Source organism: Myotis nattereri, assembly GCF_964212035.1.
Source record: "Myotis nattereri genome assembly, chromosome: 13".
NCBI classification, from domain to species: domain Eukaryota; kingdom Metazoa; phylum Chordata; class Mammalia; order Chiroptera; family Vespertilionidae; genus Myotis; species Myotis nattereri.
The window spans coordinates 45,885,985-45,907,530 of NC_138088.1; the positions used below are offsets into that span (position 1 = coordinate 45,885,985).

General features: G+C 41.0%; 1 protein-coding gene across 1 annotated transcript in view; it reads left to right on the plus strand.

The window, feature by feature from the left end:
* The first annotated feature begins 465 nt into the window (after nucleotides 1-465).
* CFAP58 (cilia and flagella associated protein 58) overlaps nucleotides 466-21,546 on the plus strand; it is an 83,485-nt gene continuing 62,404 nt past the window's right edge. Inside the window, exons 1-8 of the mRNA XM_081105284.1 lie at nucleotides 466-599; nucleotides 4,490-4,771; nucleotides 7,187-7,335; nucleotides 10,451-10,607; nucleotides 12,054-12,248; nucleotides 14,918-15,055; nucleotides 16,974-17,133; nucleotides 21,361-21,443. Coding sequence (XP_080961410.1) covers nucleotides 591-599; nucleotides 4,490-4,771; nucleotides 7,187-7,335; nucleotides 10,451-10,607; nucleotides 12,054-12,248; nucleotides 14,918-15,055; nucleotides 16,974-17,133; nucleotides 21,361-21,443 — 1,173 coding nt within the window. The 5' untranslated portion in view covers nucleotides 466-590. The remainder of the gene's footprint in view (nucleotides 600-4,489; nucleotides 4,772-7,186; nucleotides 7,336-10,450; nucleotides 10,608-12,053; nucleotides 12,249-14,917; nucleotides 15,056-16,973; nucleotides 17,134-21,360; nucleotides 21,444-21,546) is intronic.

Genomic DNA, 21,546 nt, shown 5'->3' on the forward strand with positions numbered 1-21,546 from the left:
CCTAAGGGGTGGAATTGGCTCGAATTGAGATGATTTCTTGTTCCCCTGACAGGGCCTCTGTCACAGAGGGTGGCTGCGGGCCCTTCCCCATCCAGAACCGTCTGGCCCACATTTCCTCATTAGCGTTGGTCTTTGGGCTCTCCTTTGCCGGCTCCCTGTCCCTTCCACAGGCCTCTTTCTCGGTTGCCTCCAGCCATTCGCTCTCTCCAGTCTCTTTGCTAGTTCTAACTTCTGTGCGCCCCTTGGGACTCCTCCTAGCTTCGCAGAGGCACCGCCCCCTTATTTCCTTGGTCCCGCCCCATTTAGGAGATTTGCATATTTCCAGGGAGGACGCGGCCCCGGTGGGAGCCTGCAGGGCGCCTCCGGCTTCGAAACGCCGCAGCGCCCTGAGAGAGCGTGGCGGTTGCCAGGCGACGGGAGGACGCCTCAGCGTCTGCTTGCGCCGCCCGCCCCCGCCCCCCCGCCGGAAATAGAAATAACGTGGCGCGGTTTTAGACGCCCGGGCCAGTGCACAGCCCTTTCCTCAGAGTCCCGCCCGGTTTCTTCGACCTCCACAGCAGCCTCTGAGGCCGCCCGCAGAGAGCGTCAGGATGGCCGAGGTCAGGAGTCAGCGCCCCTTTCTGTCGCCTCTCGCTCAACCCCTTCCCCTTGGGCCTCTCCTGTCGACTTATCCTCTGTCATACCCACCGATTCCAATATTTTCCCCATTAATATCCTAACCTCACCCTACCCCCCTGTCCCAGTTGGCTCTGGCCCCATCACCTCCTGCCCCTCCTTAAATTGGGTGGGTACCACTCCTCTCTGCCCCCCCCCCCCCCCAACTATTACATTGGCGCTGTGCTAAGCGCGGTAGGAAACACACGACCAGCACCCACTCCTACATTTTGAGCCACGAGAGAGAGACACATAGACATATTGATGGCTCAGGGACTGATGGGACCTATAAGAAGGCTTAGGAGATATCTACTGTCACCCCTACTCACTGACCCTTGTATACTTGTCACACCATGATTCCCTATCAACGGGTCACCTTCTGTAACACATCCTCATTAAGTTCTTCAGCCCATCACCATTGCCCCGTGTTATCATTGGCCATTGTGTTATGATCTTGTAGCCTTTATTCACTCCCCACCATTGTAGCACACCCCATTTTCAGCCTCACCGATGAGGGGTAATCTCTGCAACCCTTTAAAGACAGCTGCCTGTCCATTAGCACCCTCATTTATAACTTCGATGGCATCACTTGCCATTCATAGCCCCTGTCCACACTTGCCATTCATAGCCCCCGTCCACCAAGGCCCTACCAGAATCCTTCATGGCCCTATCAGAGCTCTCCCCCATTTCACCCATCTCATGGTCAGTCCCATTCAGGATCAGCTACAGAATTTGTGGGGCTCAATGAAAAATGAACATTCAGAGCCCCTTGTAAAAAATTATTAAGAATTTCAGGATGAGCCCTAACTGGTTTGGCTCAGCGGAGAGCGTCGGCCTGCGGACTGAAAGGTCCCAGGTTCGATTCCGGTCAAGGGCATGTACCTTGGTTGCGGGCACATCCCCAGTAGTGGGTGTGCAGGAGGCAGCTGATGTTTCTAACTATCCCATGAGAGAGTAGTGTAGTAAACTGACTGGGGAATGGGGCCAGTCTGAGCAAGGGGCCCTATGCAATGTCTCCCACCCATGAGGCCAGCCCTGGTCCCAGCTCCTGTCACCACCATCATACTTCCACCCCTATTGGTTCTCATGTCTCCTCTACACCATTCACATCCCCTCAGCATTCCATCTCCTCCATGTCTAATCTCCCCTTCTAAACTGCATCTTCCCTGGTCAATAGTTCCCTCTCCTTATCATACAATCTCTTTCATACCCTCTATCTTCCTCACTGCCTGGGCTCCATCACCTCTTGTCTCTCTTATATCCATGCTGCCGGGGCCACATTTCTTTCCCCCACTGCTCACACTTACTCATATTTCTTTTCTTCCCATCTTCTCCTCCCGTTCCTTCTAATTCTCCCTTTCCCCCCTGTTATTTGCTTCTGAGGATTTCCTCCTCCCCCTGCCACTAGTCATTGGTTTATCTCATTCTTCTTCCTTTTCCGTACATTAGCTCCAGATACCAATACTATGAAATAATTATTTCCCAGTCCCTTTCCTATCATTATCTCCCCTTATTTCTTCTTTCTGTGTTTCTTCCCACTTGATCTCAGCCAACTTTCTCTCACCTCTGCTTTCATAAGTGTTAATTCCCACTCTGGCTTCATTTTTCATTGTGGCTCTCTTTCCCTTTTCCTTCTCCCCACCACTTGGTATTCCCAGCACCTAGAACAGTGCCTGGCAGATAGTAAACACTCAATAGGTGCTGAATGAAGGAGCAACACAGTTCCTCTCTGGTTAGTTCCTGTTGAAACCATGCTTCCAAAATAGATAGCTTTATAGGCCATAACAGTGTTGATACCAACTGGTTGTTGGTCACAGCATTTTTGCTTTTCTTTTTATAGCGTATTTTAAAAATAGAAATATGAACACATTTCTTTTGCTCATCAAAGTTTCTTTAAAACTTTTCTTTCTCCGATATTTTCCTACTCCTGTGCTAAGGGCCAGGTGTACAGGGAAAACCTGGTCTGCCAACAAATCATTAGGCTGGTGATCAAGTGTTGACGTTAATACCATTTACAGGGATGGAGCTGAGAACATTGCCATGATGAATTTTTGTGTGTGCTCATGTTTAGCATCAACAAGGGGAAAGCATAGAGCAGCAGCGGCTCCATATTTCCTTAATATGGTTTTTTCCTCCTTTGTGGGATTGCTGAATTGTGATCTTTGCAATAAACTGCTCTTAGTCAGGAAGAAAACTTAACATTAGTACTAACATTGTTACATGAAATGTTATAGATATGCTCGTCACTCAGACATCTATTTTAAGATGTGGGCTCAGTTTTGCTTGCATGCCATCTTTAGAAATTTAACCAAGGGTACAAATGTTTTTGAAAACCAAAAATGTGTAGAATTGGAGCTGCATTAGTCTAATCTATATGCCTCTGTCTTCACATGGCATTTTCCAGTGTGTCTGTGTCCAAATCCACGCCCCTCCACTGGTTTTTATTGAGATATAATTGACAGGTAACATTATCTTTGTTTTAGGTATACAATATAATGATTTGCTATATGTATATACTGCAAAATGATTACCACAGTAAGTTTGGTTAACATCCATTACCCCACGAAGTTATAATCTACTCACCCTCCTTTTACTAGTATAAGGGCTCCTGGGTTAGGACACTCCCTCCTGCAGTATAATCTCAGCCTAACTAATTATATATGCAATGACCTATTTCCAGGTAAGGTTACATTAGTAAGTACTGGGATTAGAGCTTCAACATAACTTTGTGGGGGAGCGGGGACACAATTCAACCCATACACTAGGGCAGTGGTTGGCAAACTGCGGCTCGCAAGCCACATGCGGCTCTTTGGCCCCTGGAGTGTGGCTCTTCCACAAAATACCATGGGCAGGCACGCACGTGCAGTGTGATTGAAACTTCGTGGCCCATGTTTAGAAGTCGGTATTTTGTGGAAGAGCCACACTCAAGGGGCCAAAGAGCCACATGTGGCTCGCGAGCCACAGTTTGCTGACCATTGCACTAGGGAAATAAGAAATCCTATATAACTAACTCCTGGGTTCTCACCTAAGTCATAGCCAGACTTTATTGAATTACATTTGTGTATCTGGGCTGATAGTTTTAAGAACTTGTTGTCCAGATAATCATGGAAAGCAAATGTGGAAAAGGCACCTGAGCTTTGCACAGGGAGCATTTCAGTATACCTGTGGAGATGACCTAATTTTCTTAAGGGATAAAAATGATGGAATATCTTGTAGGAGACTATTGCCTATTTCTGATGGGTTTCACTGTGAATATGTGTGATTTCATGGTGTTTATACCAAAATCTCCCTATGTCTGACCCCAACATGCTGTGGACTCCCTCTGCAGTCCTGGGTGCAGTAAGAAGTAGGGTGAAATGAAAACAGATCAGAGTTTGGACAAGCTATAGAAATTCATTGTAACAGCTATAAAAATTTGTTGCTTGCCTACTGTTGGCTAAGTGTTGAACATGAATTATCCTATTTAATCCAATCCATAACAACACCATATAGTAGGAAATATTATATACAGGGGGGTTGGGCAAAAGTAGGTTTACAATTGTTATACAAATAAATACTACAATAATCAATAAGTAATAATACAGGAATAAACCTCTGTGTTTTGTGTACATACAAATGTAAACCTACTTTTGCCCACCCCTGTATATTTTGGAGCATCAGGGGAGGAACATCATATTTTTTCCCTTCCCGACATATAGTCTTAAATGTTCTAATTGTCAGTGGCTTTTGATTGGCTTGTCTGAAGGCCTTTTGTTCATGGATATTCACAGCAATTTCTGAGTCGTCATGGTGTAAATGTTGCAATGCTCATTCCCATCCCTGCTCTTCTGTACAGGAAAAGAGTGATAAAGCAGTGCTGGAAGAAACGGCATTTGAAGAAATCGAAAGGGATTTTCAGGAGGTTCTCAATGAACTTTTAGGCGACAAAAGCCTGGAGAGATTTAGGCTTGAATATGAGAAGCTTCATGCTATCATGAAAAAGTCTTATGAAAATGAAAAGCGTCTGATGGCCAAATGCAGAGAACTGAACGCGGAGATTGTGGTGAATTCCGCGAAGGTCGCCACTGCCCTGAAGCTCTCTCAGGATGACCAGACCACCATTGCATCCTTGAAAAAGGTCAGTGATCGTCTAGAAACGAAATCAGTGGAGAGCAGTGTCCTGTATGTAAATGCATTCTTTATTTAAAACATCATCTTTTCATCATATTGACAGCTCTGGGCTGGTAGTAAATGAGTTATTAAGGTAAAATTTACATGATTTATGTATTCATTTGTCTTAGGGGATAATGTTCATTTTCAAAGAAAATAATTAGGCTGGATGAGTTTTACTATTCAGAAAATAATGTAAAACTTCACTGGCTGGGTTTCAAAGGAATAATGGTCTAGCCCAAAGAATCTATATAATAAAAGCCTAAGTGACCATTACGGTGGAATGACCAGGTCGACCAGTTGATATGCTGCGCACTGACCACTGGGGGGCAGACGTGCAATGCAGGAGCTGCCCCCTGGTTAGTGCACTACCACAGGGGGAGCGTCGCTCAGCCAGAAGCCAGGCTCATGGCTGGCGAGCACAGCGGTGGTGGCAGGAGCCTCTCCCACCTCCACGGCAGCGCTAAGGAGCAGCAAGCTGAGCAGTAAGGAGCAGTGAGCAGGCGAGCAGTAAGGAGTGAGCAGTCCCAGACTGCAAGAGGGTGCAGGCTGGGCTGAGGGACGCTCCTCCTCCCCCAGTAAACGAATTTTGTGCACCGGGCCTCTAGTTAGAGATAAGTAAGAGCAATATTAGGAATCTTAGCATGTCTATGTCTTGTTTGATACAAGATGAGTAGTAAGTAAATATCTCATGATGATGGCTTGTTAAAGATATTTTCCTATTCCTACTTTTTTTGTTTCTTACTGTTTTAGGAAATATTAGCTTGAAAATACCCAAATAGTAATATTTGTATTTTTTCATAGCATCTCTTTGCTTCTGCCTTGATCCTCCCAGTTCCTCATAATGGGAGAACAGGGATTTGGTCTGGCTTAGTCTTACACTTTCTTTTCTATCCTGAAGCATGTTGCATTATTTTGAAGGTAAAACATAAATGTTCCATGTTGATTTCAGGGTGATAAGAGGTTAAGACATCTTAATTTATAATTAAAACCCTAGTGATGAGAAAAAATTCACAGACTTTTAAGAAATTCCTTTGATGTCATGCAATTAAATGTCAGCCACTTCAAATAAATTTCCAAGACTAGTGCAAAATATGACATGTTTTCTTAGAAACAACTTTTTTTGAAGTGTTATTTTCTCCCTATTGTCATTTCCTTCTCTTTCCTGAAAAACCAACATAAAGAAGGCTCCAATTCATTTTATAATGAAAACACACATACTTTTTATTGTAAATTTAAAAACTGGAAATGGAAGTCATGAATTGCTTAAAATCTAATTAGTGAAGTTGATTTGGACAAATCTTCATATATAATCATGTTTTCATTTGAATATTCTTCATTTGTTTTGCTAAAAATAGTACATACGGTTGCTATAGAAAAAATGTCTCAATAAACTGACACTCAGTTTTAAATCACTGAATTGTAACCCTAGGGCCATCTCTTTCTGTTGTAATAGCATGAATTTATTTAATTAAATAAAATACTCTCTACCACTCATTTTATTCCTTGTCAACATGAAAGTGGAATATTTTTTACCTTAAGCCAATAGGTTCTTAGCTATATAAAGGACTCACATGCCACTGGATGAAATTTTGTAAGAAAATTAAGTGGCAGGGTAAAAATCAAGACTGTTGCCATATTTACTGTGCTTTTTTATTTATTTGAAGGCTGTAATTCACTTTTAAGTATTTATGTTAATATTCAACCATGCATTTCATAATAGTAAGGAAGCCAAAGCTACATGAGTCATTGTTCCCATTCCCTGCTGTGGGTTTTGTTCTTTCTCTATAAGCATTTGATGAAAAGGCCTGGGCTTGAGTTCCTGGAAATGGGAATTACCAAGACTGTGTGTACAATTAGATCACAGCTAAGACCACTTTGCTATGACTTGTTCTAAAGCTCACATGGCCATTAGGAGTTCACTTGGGACCTAAGGACAAAATATATTTTTTTAATTCAGAATCTATCAAGAGCTTCAAATTTAGGGCTTAGATCCAAGATCATTCCTTATGTGATAAAGCTTATTTAAAAAAATCTGGGCTTGGAAAGCCCATTAGCTTTCATATCTTAACATTTTTATTAGAAACATTCTCCTATTATAGCCACCCTTGCAGTATGTGAGTTTTGTATCCACACTCACCAACACAAGAAAAAAATACCCTTTTCCAATACCCCCTTAAAAACCGGTGTTCAGCATGGATTTAACTCATGTTGAATAATTCAGTAACTCAATACAAATTTAAAGCACAATGTATACTATATAATCTTCTTTCCCCATAAATGACTACTGGATTGTAGTGGTTTTATTATTCTGTTTACCCAGCTCACCTTGCATCTGGGACCTAGTTTGATTTTTCTCACTGATGTCCTGTGGCCCATCTAGGAAATTGAAAAGGCCTGGAAGATGGTGGACGCAGCCTACGATAAAGAGCAGAAGGCGAAGGAGACGATTCTTGCCCTGAAAGAGGAGATCGTGAACTTAACCAAACTAGTCGAGCAAGGGTCTGGACTGACAATGGACCAGGATAGCAAGTAGGTCATAGCCTTCTGATTTATGTTGGATTTGCTTTTGTAGAGGACTCCTTCAACAGACAGCCTGGGGTTTGCCAGTGTCACTTTGAACATGATATAAGTCTCAGTCTCTCTCTCTCTCTCTCTCTCTCTCTCTCTCTCTCTCTCTCTCTCTCCCTCTCTTTCTCTCTCTTTCTGGTTTCCTAGAGATTGTTTTCTGTCTATTGCTATTTTTTCTTTTTAATACTCCCTTTCTCCCTATACAAAACTCCTAATTTATGGTTATATTAAACTTTTGGGTCTATAAGAATCAGTACTACAGTTTCAAAATGAATAAAGATTTTAGGTTTATTTCTTTCAAACATGTGTGGAATGGAACTGGATGCTTTTTGGCTCTAATTTCCAGCTGCTCCCATGTAACCCCCCCCCCCACACACACACACATCCCCCCCAATTAGTGGCATCACCATCCTTCCAGCTTCTCAGGTTCTTGGCCAGAAAACAGTTGCTCTTCACCCTTGCCACTCCTTCTTCCCTTAAAACTTTGTCTTGTTGATTCAGTCTTTCCCTCCCCCCTATCTCCAGTGCTACTGCCTTGGTTTGGACCTCCCTTGCCCTGCTGGACTTGGCAGTAGACTCCTAGCTGGTTTCCCTGCCTTCAAGGAGACAGCTCTCTTCTTTACCATCTGCCACATACCAGGTTTATGATGCTGAAACATGTACCCACATGCTTCCATCTCCGGCATAAACACCTTTGAAAATCTATCCATTCCTAAAGGATAAAGTCCAAAATCTTGAACATGTTTTTCTGGGCTATTCATAGATGTGCCCTGGTTAGGCTGGCTCGACTCATGTCCAGCAACACTGTCCTTACTTGCCTCCATGCCTTTGAACATGTTGTTTTCTATGCCGGGAATGCTTTTTCTTCCCTTCTCCACGTAGTACACAACTCTGCATCCTTCCAGACCCATCTCAAACACTATCTTAACTTCCTGGCCATGAGCTTCTCTGTTCCAATTCCCCTCCCACCCCCAGACTCAATGACCAAGCAGAAGAGTCACTGTTTCCATAGGATCTTCATCTACCTCAAGTCTGGCACTGATCACATTGAATTGAAATTAGTTGTTGATGTGCTTCTGTACCCATTAGGCTGTGAACCCCTTGACCTAAGACATCTTTCCCTTCCCTTCAGGAGTCTTAGCACTGTGCAGGCCATGCAAAACCTTGCATTAATCAGGAATGAACATGCACTTTCTTAGGCATCTTTAACCAAATCTAACTGCAATCTAGATTTCTTATGCTTTCTAGATGCATTTATCCAATGTTGATAGATAATAGTTCTAATGTAGGTATTGGGGGAGGGACTAGAAAAACAGAAGATATGGTATCCATCATACTTAATATTTAATATTTAATCATATAAACTATTTAATATTTTTTAATTAGAGAAGTCAAGCATAATCAGAGCAGCTACTGAAGGGCTCTAATTCAGTTAGGAGGCATTTTAATGAGAAGTGGCACATGGTTGAGGAGGGACATTGAAGAAACTGTCTGGCCCAGATTTTGTCTTCAGTAGTGCCCTCAGGCGTAGTTTCTCTCTTCATAGTAAACTTAGGATTTGAGGTTCTGTTTCTGGAGAAGAGTTTCAATGTGGTTTTATGTTATATCAAAGCTGTTGTTAAAAAAACACACATCATCAAATTATTGTGTTTGGAATAGTCCTTTGATGACTGTCAGCTGCAAGGGCCTCTGCTTTCTCAGCTCTAAAGTGGCTGCTTTGCTTTAGTCTAATTCTGTTGCACAAGTCATATCTGACATAGTTTTTCTACTTTCGAAATGCTAATTCTGCAGAAAGTCATGACAAATTATATGTAATGATTTTTGAAATGTGGAAGTAACTGGTTTACAATTCCAATAAACAAATATTATCACATACTCTCTAAATACTGGCATTATGAATGATTTTTCAAATTTTGTTGTTGGAAACATTTGATATGTGTTGCATTTCTTTGGGAGAAACTATACTCTGTGGCTAGTGGATAGAAAAATGGCAATGTGTGTTGTTTGTTTGTTTTTGCTTAACTTTAGACTTTATAGCTATAATCATAGACCTCCAAGGAATATATTAAATCAGTAGTTTCCTAAATTCGTAACTCCTTAGGGTTAATTACAAGAGTTGACAATAGCAATTATAGTCTGATTGTAACAAATTCAAAATAACACAGAGATATGGATGATCTTTACTTCATCCCCCCAAGTCTTCCACCCTAAATTCCACTTTTCAGAGATAAGCTACTAGTTGGTGTCTAAATCCCTATAAAACACACACACACACACACACACACACACACACGTTTTAAATTTTTTTCATTCTTTCTAATAAATTTAATCATAAAAATTTTAATCTCTATCATATTGAGTACTTATTCATCAGTTCTTTTTTCTTATTTTTAATTTAATTTTTATTTAAAAATTTTAAAATTTATCTTTATTGTTGGAGGTATTATAGATGTCCCTCTTTTTTCCCCACTGACCCCTTCTAGCCTGCCCCATCTCCCATCCTAGGCCTTCACACTATTGTCTGTGTCCATGGGTTATGCATATATGAATATAAGTTATATGATTAATCTCTTCCCACCTACCCAATCTCCCCTGCCTTCCCTGGACACTGTAATTTCTTAAATATAAGAAAAGGGATTACATTATGCATGGTATTATTGGCACTTTTTCAGTTAAAAACTCACAAACAGCTCCCATGTCAGGGCGTGAAGATCTTTCTCTTTCATACCTGAATAGTGTTCATCCTTGATCTAGAGCAGTGGTTCTCAACCTTGGCTGCACATTAGAATCACCTGGGAATCTTTTTAAAATCCCGATTTCTGGGCCTCATCCTCCGGAAATTCTGTTTCCTTGTTACTAATGTTGTGGCCCCACCCCATAACAAAGAAACAGAATTTCCGGAGGATGAGGCCCAGAAACCGGGATTTTAAAAAGATTCCCAGGTGATTCTAATGTGCAGCCAAGGTTGAGAACCTCTGATCTAGAATCTTTCCTATGAAAATGAGCTCAGAGGATGATAAGGAGGCCTCATGAGCAGATGGCTGTTTAGTCTGACTCCTGTGTTCTTCTCTTTTAGTATCCGAGATTTACTGAAGTTCAAAGAAGAAGTGACAAAGGAACGAGACCAACTCTTGTCAGAAGTGGTGAAATTACGGGAGTCCTTAGCTCAGACCACTGACCAGCAGCAGAGTGCGGAGCGAAGCCGAGAAGAGGCAGAGCACGCCATCATTCAGGTCAGCTCTGCCAAGTAGGGCTTGATGAAGGACCGTTTCCTTCCAGAAGGAGGTTTTGTCCTTCCCCAGCCTCCCTCCCCTCCCCACCCACCCCCGCCCTGCTGTCCAACGGTGGCATCCACTGTTCTGCTTGTTTCTTTGGTTTGTTCTTGCAGGAGCAGTTCTACTGGAGCCACTCTTCTCAGCATTGTCTGAGAAGCCACTAAGGCAGGGCACTGCTTACAGTTCTGTCTGGCCCAAGAAACTGTCCCTGGTGAAGGTCAGGGTGCCCTGCATCTGGAGATGCTGAAAGTAGTTCCCTTGATCCTTTTCCATTGAAAGGAAGCCATCTGGCTGAACCCTTCTGAACACTTTTACATTAAGCCAGAAGTCAAATAGATAACACACAAATCCCAACTCTAGGAGAAAAACAGGAGACTTTTGATCATGAGATAAGAGAAAGGCGTTTCATAGAATTCAGGCACCATGATAAAGCTCTAGTGCTTTCTTTAGCAATATCCAGTACTCATGTACAAAATGATTTCACATTTGGGGTAGTTGGCTACATTTAATTTAGTTCCCATTGATGAAGAATTGGATGAGTTCCTTCCATGTTTAACTTTTCTAGATTCTGGGCTTCCATATTTAATCGGATTTTATACCTTCTTTGTGGATTTGTGTCCACCATCAGGGTGGATATTTAGTGGGAAGGCTCTGAAAAACAAAACAGATTTTTTAAAAAAATGTTTTTTATTGTTGATAGTATTACATATATTTCCCATTTCCCCATCTTTCCCCCCTTCTTCTAAGTTCCCAGCCCCCACCCACCCCACTTCTTTATTTTTAGCATGTTTTTATTTATTTATTTTTAAAATATATTTTATTGATTTTTTTTACAGAGAGGAAGGGAGAGGAATAGAGAGCCAGAAACATCGACGAGAGAGAAACATCAATCAGCCGCCTCCTGCACACTCCCCACTGGGTATGCGCCCGCAACCAAGGCACATGCCCCTGGCCAAAATCGAACCCAGGACCCCTGAGTCTGCAGGCCGACGCTCTATCCACTGAGCCAAACCGGTTAGGGCTAAACATGTTTTTATTGATTTTAGAGAGGAAGGGAGAGGGAAAGAGAGATAGAAACATCAATGATGAGAGAAAAATCATTGATTGGCTGCTCCTGCATGCTCCCTGCTGCGGGATCGAGCCTGCAACCTGGGCATGTGCCCTGACCAGGAATTGAACCGTGACCTCCTGGTTCATACGTTGACGCTCAACCACCAAGCCATGCTGGCCGGGCAAAGCAGAATATTCTTGAGATGTTTTTACATTAGGGCTCAAAGATGACTGACCTACGGGGGAAATGCTGCTACAAAGTGACGGCCCTGGGAGAGGGAGAAGCTTGGCTGGTTGGGACCTGTCCTGGGGAGGGGTTCATGTCTTTCCTCCCTGTCCTTTCTGTGCCTGTAGTTCCAACAAGAAATCCAGCAACGTCAGAACGAAGCTTTGAGGGAGACTCGGAAGAAGGAAAAACTGGAGAAAGAGCTCAAGCAGATTCAGACGGACATGGACACCAGGCAGACGGAGATCAAGGCCCTGCAGCAGTATGTGCAGAAGAGCAAGGAGGAGCTGCAGAGGCTGGAGCAGCAGCTGAAGGAGCAGAAGGTGTGTGGGGTGCGGGCTGCATGGGTGTCCTCGCAAAAACCAGACCAGCATCTTGGTTCAGGGTCTGTTGGGGCCTTTTGTATTTTCTTTGGAAAGCAGCAAATTCCCTTCTCTGTAGTTGCTGGTAATAAGACACTGAGCCCTTCGAATAGCTCTTATAGGTAGATATGTGCCCTCCTTCCCCCCCCCCCCCCAGCTCCAACAGGTTAATTTCTTTTTAACTTTTAATTTAAAAAAATATATTTTAATTTATTTTTTAGAGAGAGAGGAAGGGAGAGTGCAGAGAGAGAGAGAGAGAAAAAACACACATAGATGTGAGAGGAAAATATTGATTGGCTGTCTCCTGTTCCCACCCTGACCCGGGATCAAACCCGTAACCTGAGTATGTGCCCTGACCAGGAATTAACTGGCGACCTTTCAGTGTATAGAACAACGCTCAACCAACTGAACCACACTGGCCATTTTCTGAACCACACATACATCTTCTTAATGTATAATAACCATAGAAAAGTGTGTAAGTCACAAGTTATCCAGCTTGATCGGTTTTCTCCGCTTGGTCACCTGCACTCAGCCCAAGAAACAGTACTCCAGGTATCTCCCTTATGCCCCCTCCTAGTCATGTTCTCCGCCCAGAGGTCACCCCTATTCCGAATTCTAAGCAGAGATCAGAATTTGCCTTTTTGTACTATGAAATGAAATCTACAGGATGTACTTTTTTTTATGTCTATCTTCCTTTTCTCCATATTTGTCTGTGAGATTCATTCATGTCATTGCCACAGTTATAGACTTGTGTTCTCCAATATGGTAGCCATTAGCAACATGTGGCTATTTAAATTTGTTTTAAAATTAAATACAATAAAAAATTCAGTTCCTGGGGTTTCACTAGCACCATTTCAGGTGCTCAAGATCCACATGTGACTAGTAGATACTATACTGGATAGCACAGGTAGAGAATATTTACATCAGGGCAGAAAGTCCTATTGGACAGAGCTCATAGAGCATTCCCTCTCATAGCTTTATAGTATTCCATTGTGCAAATATAAGATGGTTTATTTTTAACAGGTTTATTTTAAAGGTTCAAGTTTAGGGAGCCATGCTCAGTCTTTACACACTTTAAATAAGGTACTATTTTTTGGTAACATTTCCCCTGTAATAGTGGTTTAAGGTAACTTAGTAATAATTCTAGTCTGTCATTTCTCATTTCTTAAAGAAGCAGTTCATGTAATTGAAAAAAAGTCATTTCTGGAAAATATTTTCTCTGAGGAAGTTTCCAAAGAATTGTCAAGCCATATAGCATTTTTCTATTTAAAAAATAGATATTAAAACACATTTCTTTGTCAGTTGCTTTATTTATTTTATATAGAGCCAGAAATAAAATAGATAATAAACAATATATAGTGTCCTCAAGTAAAATATGAGACTTCTTTGAGCGTGAAGTCCGAGAGAATTTTGGACATCATGATAAAACTATAGTGCTTTGTTTAGCAATATCCAGGACTCCTGTAAAACAGTTTTATTTTTAGCATAGCCAGCTACATCTTATTTAGTCCCTGTTGATGGGAAATTGGATGGATTCTTTTCATGTTTAACTCTTGCTTACACGAAAGCTTTACTGACCCTTGAACTATACGGGTTTGAACTGCACGGGTCCATTTAGATGCAGATGTTTTTCAATAAATATACAGTTGGCCCTCCTTACCTCCGGGTTTCCCATACGCAGATTCAACAAACCATGGATCAAAAATACTGTTTCTGATCCGCAGTTAGGAAACTGCAGTTGTGAATCCTCAGTTGGGGAAGGCTAACTGTATGCATTGCTTGGTGCCATTTTATATGAGGGACTTGAGCATCCATGATGTTGGTATGCTAGGGGGTCCTGAAACCAATCCCTAGTGGATACTGAGGGACAACTGTAGTTAAGCTTTTGGGGAGTCAAATTGTGTGGGGAGGGTTTTCAATTGTGTGGGGAGGGTGCCTCTAACCCTCACGCTGTTTAAGGTCAGCTAAATACGTGTCTTTCTCTTTTTGTCCTTCAGGCGATTTGATATCCTTCCCATCTCCCCAATTTTCTCCCAACAGAAATGGCACCCTAAAATCTAACCCTCTCTTTTTATAAAACCTGCCGTCAAGGAGTGTAAGAGGAAAAGCCAGCTGACACTGAGGTCGGGCTGTTAGAAACCATCCCGCTGCTGTTCCACGGTTTTGACTTAAGTTGGATTAAAGGGGAATTGTGTTGGTGTTAGTGAATGGTTCTGTTCCAGAAAAGGTAGTAGGCATGTTAATGCAGGATTTGCTTCTGAAGAGGTAGCTTCGGAGCCTCACAGCAGATAAAACTCGGTCGAATCCCTAGCTCATTTGCAATGACTATAGCAATTGTTGTGTATGCGGAAGCCTGCCGAATGGTATTAAAATATTTATCCACCACCTGTGAACAAGGCTTCCCAAGGCTCTCAGAAAAAAAAAGGTCCTCTCTGTGTTATTCATTCTAAGGTGTCATTTTCCTCATCCATTTACCAGTAACATTCATCATTTTTGAGTGGGTTAGAGCTTTCACGGGGATAAAGAACCATTTCTACAAAGACGAAAGTAGTGGGGCTTCCTCTGTGGAGACACAGATATTGTAATCAGATAAAAAAAAAAAATTAACCAGCTCATTCCACCTCTTTCAGATATTGAACGAGAGAGCTGCAAAGGAACTGGAGCAGTTTCAGATGAGAAATGCTAAACTTCAGCAAGAGAACGAACAACACGCTTTGGTTTGCGAGCAGCTATCCCAGGAAAACCAGCAGAAGGCATTGGAGCTCAAAGTAACCGTCAAGTGACACATCAGTTGCCTAGCACTCCCTCCTTCGTTCCCTATAGGTTTGCTGTGCGGTCGGAGCTCTCGGTTCCATAACCTGAATTAGCCTTGATGCATCAGACAGGTGCAAGCCTGCCGTGATTGCTTTGTGCCTGGAAGCAGACAGTGTGATAAGTCCCATTCTTACTTATAAAATTGCAAACCTGATTATTGATCATATGATTATGCAAATGCTTTCCAAAGCGAGCTCAGATGTTCATCTTTGTAACTGAGCCTAGCAAGTCACCGGTTGCCGAGAGCTAGAAACCATTTACACGAGCGAATAGCAAAGTAGTCAGATTGCATTTTATTACTTGTACGGAGAAGGTAGAATGAGCAGGGTGGGGGATGGACTGGTTCTATTAGGTATTTACTTCTAGGATTGTAGAAGCATGATATTCACTCTGTCCAATGCAAACTTTAAGACAGGCCTCCTGTTCTTCCCCCCCTTCTTCTGCTTGCAAGTTAAGTTTGGACAACAACTTTATGCCGGGTACATATGTTATGCCTACATGCTTAATAGAACAAAATTCTGAAAACTCTGTAAACCCTATTATGTTAGAATATTGGTTATAAATATTATGAGTGACCGATCAAAAGTAATACTTAGATTCAAGTAATGAATTATACAGTTTCTGCATCACAGGCCCTTCTAAGAATCTAACAGAAATATATGAACAGACACACACACACACACACACACACACACACACACAGAGATTGCACATCTTGTATCTTGTTTTGTATGCAGTCTTAGAGGTCTCCAGGATTTTTCTGAAATCTGACTATGGGGTCTGGATGCATAATTATTGAATTAGAACACCTTATTATTGCAATTGAAAAGGGATTTGGGTCCGTTAATTTGGACCCTGTAGGACCCGAGGCTGAGGAACATTTAAAACAGTCTAGAATGGTTTGACTCGAAAGCATTCCCTATGAGAATGTTGTAAGTTAAAGCAGAAATGAAACGACTACTTACGGCAAAATAATATATTAGCCCCTAAGGTGAACTTAAAGTAAAAGTACTTATGCCATTACTTCTCTCTTTTGATAACACGACTGGGGCACCTTGAAAGATGATAGATTTTTGTTAAGCGATCCTGAACCGAGGGCATTCAACTTCTCCCAATAATCTGAGGATTACATGCCCAGCTAAGTTCAGTCTCTTCAGTGGCAAGACCTGGGGATAATTCCCAAGTTTACTTGTAGAAGTGTCACTGGTTGCTTTCCCAGTAATTTCTAAAAATGACAAAATTTTGAAAAGTGAATTTAATTTGAATGTAAAAAAAATTCATAAAACTTGAAGCCCATAGACAAAAATTTGGTGTTTTCCTTTGCTAGACTTTATTGTTCTGGTACCTTCGGGCATTATGTAGATTTACCTTTTAATGTTGCCCTGTCCACCTGTCTGAATATACACCCATTGGCTACCATCCTCTGAGGACGGAGGCCCCCTCCTCTCGTGGATGTAATTGTACTGCTGTGGCCATGTGGGTACAAACGTGTTTGAATACTTTATGGCATGTTAATAACCTTCTGAAAGAGACCACTTTGTGAGTCTGTGAAAACTGCTAATTGAATATAGCGTCTGTACACAAAATCCACACATTTATGATACACACAGCTCAGCATTCAGTGGTGCCTTGGGACATCAGGTTTAATCTGTCTTTTTATTATTTTTAGCTTATACAGCCACATATTTTATTCAGAGAATAGAGTTTTTCAATTTCCCTCAAAACCAAACAGTGTGTGTTTTGATTTAGTCCAATAGAGTAACTTCACACTGACATAGGAAGAATGTCCTCTTTCTGGTTCTGAGTTTACCATCATCCAGTCACCCTTTATTTACCAACTGTCCCCCTGCTTAATTCTCTCACTAATTACAGGCCAAAGAGGAAGAAGTTCATCAGATGCGCACTGACATCGGGAAGCTCAACAAAATCAGGGAGCAAATCCATAAGAAATTACACCAGATTGAAGACCAAAAGGCGGAAGTAGAACAGCACAAGGAAACTCTAAAAAGTCAGATCTTGGGATTAGAGAGAGGTAAATCAAGGATTATTTTGTGCCTTTATAAAATGCATTTATAGACATTTCATTGGTGACTAATGTCATCTGGCAACTCGGGGCTCTGTCTGTACAAACCACAAACCACGCAAATGAAATCAGCGAAACAACGTTCAAACTGGTGGGTGGACAATATGGAGGGGACATCATTAGGAATTCCTTAAAAATTCTTCAACAGACTATCTTGGCACACTGTAAATCCAGCCCAAAGTATTGCTCAGTACTTGTCATGGAATAAGTGACATCTGTACTGTTAGGTTTGGGTTCTGCATGACCTTTAGCATCAGTCCGTTTTCTCACCAAAGATAGGGATAAAGGAAAATGAATGTCCCCTGTCAGCAGTATTTGAGGCAATACTGTACCAAGGCTTAGTGGGACGAAAGTAAATGGCTTCTAATTCCTTTTCTCTGTGAGTACTTTATCATCTGGCAAACACTTGTTCTACCAGCTCTCTCATTGGCCTGTGGAGGCAAAATTTAAGTGCCAGGGAAGGCCATCTAGTACAGAAAAATCACTGTGGATACAAACTCTGGAGTCACGTCTGCCTGGGTTCAGATCCCACTTCCACCATATTTAGGTCTTGGGGGATGAAATAAACTAATACACATAAAACGTGTGGGGCCAAGTGCCTAGCACTGTGGTCGGCAAACTGTGGCTCGCGAGCCACATGCGGCTCTTTGGCCCCTTGAGGGTGGCTCTTCCACAAAATACCCACTTCTGCGCATGGGCCACGAAGTTTCAGTCGCACTGTATGTGCGTGCCTGCATGTGGTATTTTGTGGAAGAGCCACACTCAAGGGGTCAAAGAGCTGCATGTGGCTTGCCAGCTGCAGTTTGCTGACCACTGGCCTAGCACATAGTAAGTGCTTACTCAATGTCATCTATTATTATACAGATATATTACTATGTATATAGTAATAGGACAGACTATGATCCCATTCTGAAAAGAATATAATTGAGCTGAACCGGTTTGGCTCAGTGGATAGAGCCAAACCTGCGGACTGAAGGGTCCCGGGTTCGATTCCAGTCAAGGGCATGTACCTTGGTTGCAGGCACATCCCCTGTGGGGGGCATGCAGGAGGCAGCTGATCAATTTCTCTCATTGATGTTTCTAATTCTCTATCCCTCTCCCTTCTTCTCTGTAAAAAATCAATAAAATATATTTTTTTAAGAAGAAAAAGAATATAATTGAAAATAGGGGAAACTAGTCAAATTTGGGGTGTCTGAAAAAGTCCTGGACTTGGAGGCAGAGGATCGGGTCTGAATTCCAACTATACCAGAATATGTGAGGCAGGAACACTGTATTCACTCCCAGCGGGCTGCTGTGAGTCGTAAATCACCAAAAAACGTACATCTAGGTAAAATCTGAATCTCCAGGTAAGATTTTATTGGAAACATATGTCATGTGAGCCTTTGAGAAGTGCAGCTATTTTTCCTTCTAAGACATCAGGAAAAAAATCTTTTACTTTGACAGTTTCTCCATTCACTTGTTCTTTCATTCGATAAATTGGAGGCCTACTATGTGCAGGTACTATGCTAGGCACTGGGTGCATGGAGGTCCCTGCCCTCAGCATGCTTACTGTCTAGCACAGTTTAACGATCTAATGTGACAGATGGGAAGGAGAATGGATCCTGAGAGCTTGTTTTGTAACGGGCTTAGTGACTTTAAAAAACACTCCTCTATTTAAATTCCTGTGCTTTTGCTTGCAATAGTTCTAAGCTTTGAAAAGAAATTACATATTCAGTGTTGAACCCAACTCTTCATACTGAAATCATGCTTATAGAGGTCTTCACACTCTCTCTTATTAGTTTATAGATATCGTTAACCATTATTTCTTCTTAGGGACCTCTTCCTTTAATCTGCCTGATCAAAGAGTGGCATTAGACATAATGGTTAGGAGGATGAATCCTCCATTTATTTATTTATTTATTTTTCTATAACAAAACCTAAGAAATGAACTGAAGAACTGCCAGAACTAATGGGAGTTCAATAGGGTGGCAGGTTATAAAATAAATATATAGATATCTATAGCTTTCTTTCATACAAGGAGTCAGTTAGAAAATATGATGGAAAAACCCCCTCTCACAATAACAAGTAAAGTAATAAAATATCTATGAATGAAGTTACCAAGATATCTGCAAGACCTATATATAAAAAGTGCTACAGAATTCTATTGAAAGGTGTAAAGGAAGACTTGAAAAATGGAGAGATATACCAAGTTCCTGGATGAGAAAACTTAATGTAATAATGATAAAAATCTGTCTAAATTAATCTGTATACTTAATATGATCCATACAAATTCCAGTGAATTATATTGCTGGGACTTGAAAATGGATTCTCGTGTTCTCCAGAAGAATAAACATGTAACAATAGCCTAGCAATTCTGGAGAAGAGTGATAAGGGAGCATTTGCCTTCCCAGGTATTTAAGTGTATTATATAGCTCCAATAATTAAATGGTATAGTGAAGATGTCTAACAGATCAATGGAAAAGATTGGAAAGGCCACAGGAAGATCCAAAATTTTCATTTAAGATAAAGATGTTGTTTCATACAACTGTACAATATGGGCTGGTTATTAAAAAATGGTAGTATGATAATAAGTTACTTTTTTGGGGAAAAAGTTGACACCAAATGTAGAAACTATAAAGCCAAGATTGAGAAGTTTAGTGAAATAATAGCTATTTTTTAATGTACTAAAGACTATATATGAAGGCAAATGACCAAAATATTGTCAGTCAGAGTTAGTATCCTTATTATACATAAAGAGTTCTTAAAAATCCACAAGAAGGATAAACAATTTATGAGAAAAACTGGCAAAGGTTAAAGTGTGGACAATTTGAAAAACAAATACAAATAAGTGATCATTAAACATGAAAAAGTAGTCAACTTCACTACCAGACAAAGAAATATAAATTAAAGACAGGCATACTGGTTTTAATAATCCATCACATTGTCAAAGATCAAAGAGAATGATAATAACTAGTGGTGGTTTGTGTGAGGAATTAAATTGCTATTAATTTTGGGGGGAGAAATTTGGCAGGAGGAGAAAAATGTCTTTTAAAAAAATTCCTTTTGTTTCAGGACTTCTGCTTCTAGAGTAACCAATTAAAAATAACTCACAGGATCGTTGCTAAAAATTACAAATAAGTAAATAAAGTGGAAGCAATTTAAATGTTAAGAAGGGGAATTGGCTCAATAAATAACACATTTTCATATAGAGAAATATGCAGTAATTAAAACTTCTGATGTTGATGCACATTTATAATATAGAGAGACATTTGTTTGTTAATTGTAGAAGCAAGTTACAAAACAATATATGTATCATGATTACTTTGGCATGCATGTACATATTTATAATGATACACACATATAATTTGCACAGGAAAAAAATCTGCAGACATCAAAATCCTAAAGAGATTGCGGTTGATTTGAATTTTTTTCTTTTTACTTGTTTTTATTTCTAGTTTCTCTCTGTGTTTCTAATTACTTGTATAATAAGAAGGATTTAAAAAGAGCAAGGACTTTTCGAGTCAGTGAATCTGTGCTCCCAATCTCAGCCCTGTTACCTCCTAGCTGCAGATCCTTGGCATGTGGCTTAATCTCTCTATGCCTCAGTTTCCATCTGTCTAGTGCAGTGGTTCTCAACCTTCCTAATGCCGCGGCCCTTTAAAACAGTTCCTCATGTTGTGGTGACCCCCAATTTCATTGTTACAAATTGAACATAATTAAAGCATAGTGATTAATAACAAAAACAATATGTAATTATATATGTGTTTTCCAATGGGCTTAGGCGACTCCCCAAAGGGTCGCGACCCACAGGTTGAGAACCGCTGGTCTAGTGAGACAGGAAGATCTTCCTCAGTTATAATGAAGAGTGTGTCACAGTTAATAAACAGTCGTTTTATAGCTATAGATAAATATGTAAAGCAAGTTTTGTATGTGGGCAGATTCTTTTTATTTTAAAATATGTTTTTATTGCTTTTTAGAGAGAGAGGAAGGGAAAGGGAGAGAGAGATAGAAACATGGTTGAGAGAGAAACATTGACCAGCTGCCTCTTTCACACAACCTGGGCATGTGCCTCGACTGGGAATCGAACGTCTTGGTTCATGGATTGATGCTCAACCACTGAACCACATTGGCCGTCTGGGCAGATTTCTTTTTAGGTTGACTCCATATTTATCATTATTTTTCTCCCTGGTGATTTAGAGGTGGAGGCTTCAAAGAAACTAGCAGAACTTGATAAGAAAGCAATGGATGAGCTTCTGAGAGAAAGGGACATGTTAAATAAGGTGAGCTCTTGCGGTAACACTGGTAAATAAATGCCTTTTCTTTAGCCATAATATCTGCCTATAACACGATATTCAGAGGCAAACAAAAGTAGATTAGAATAAA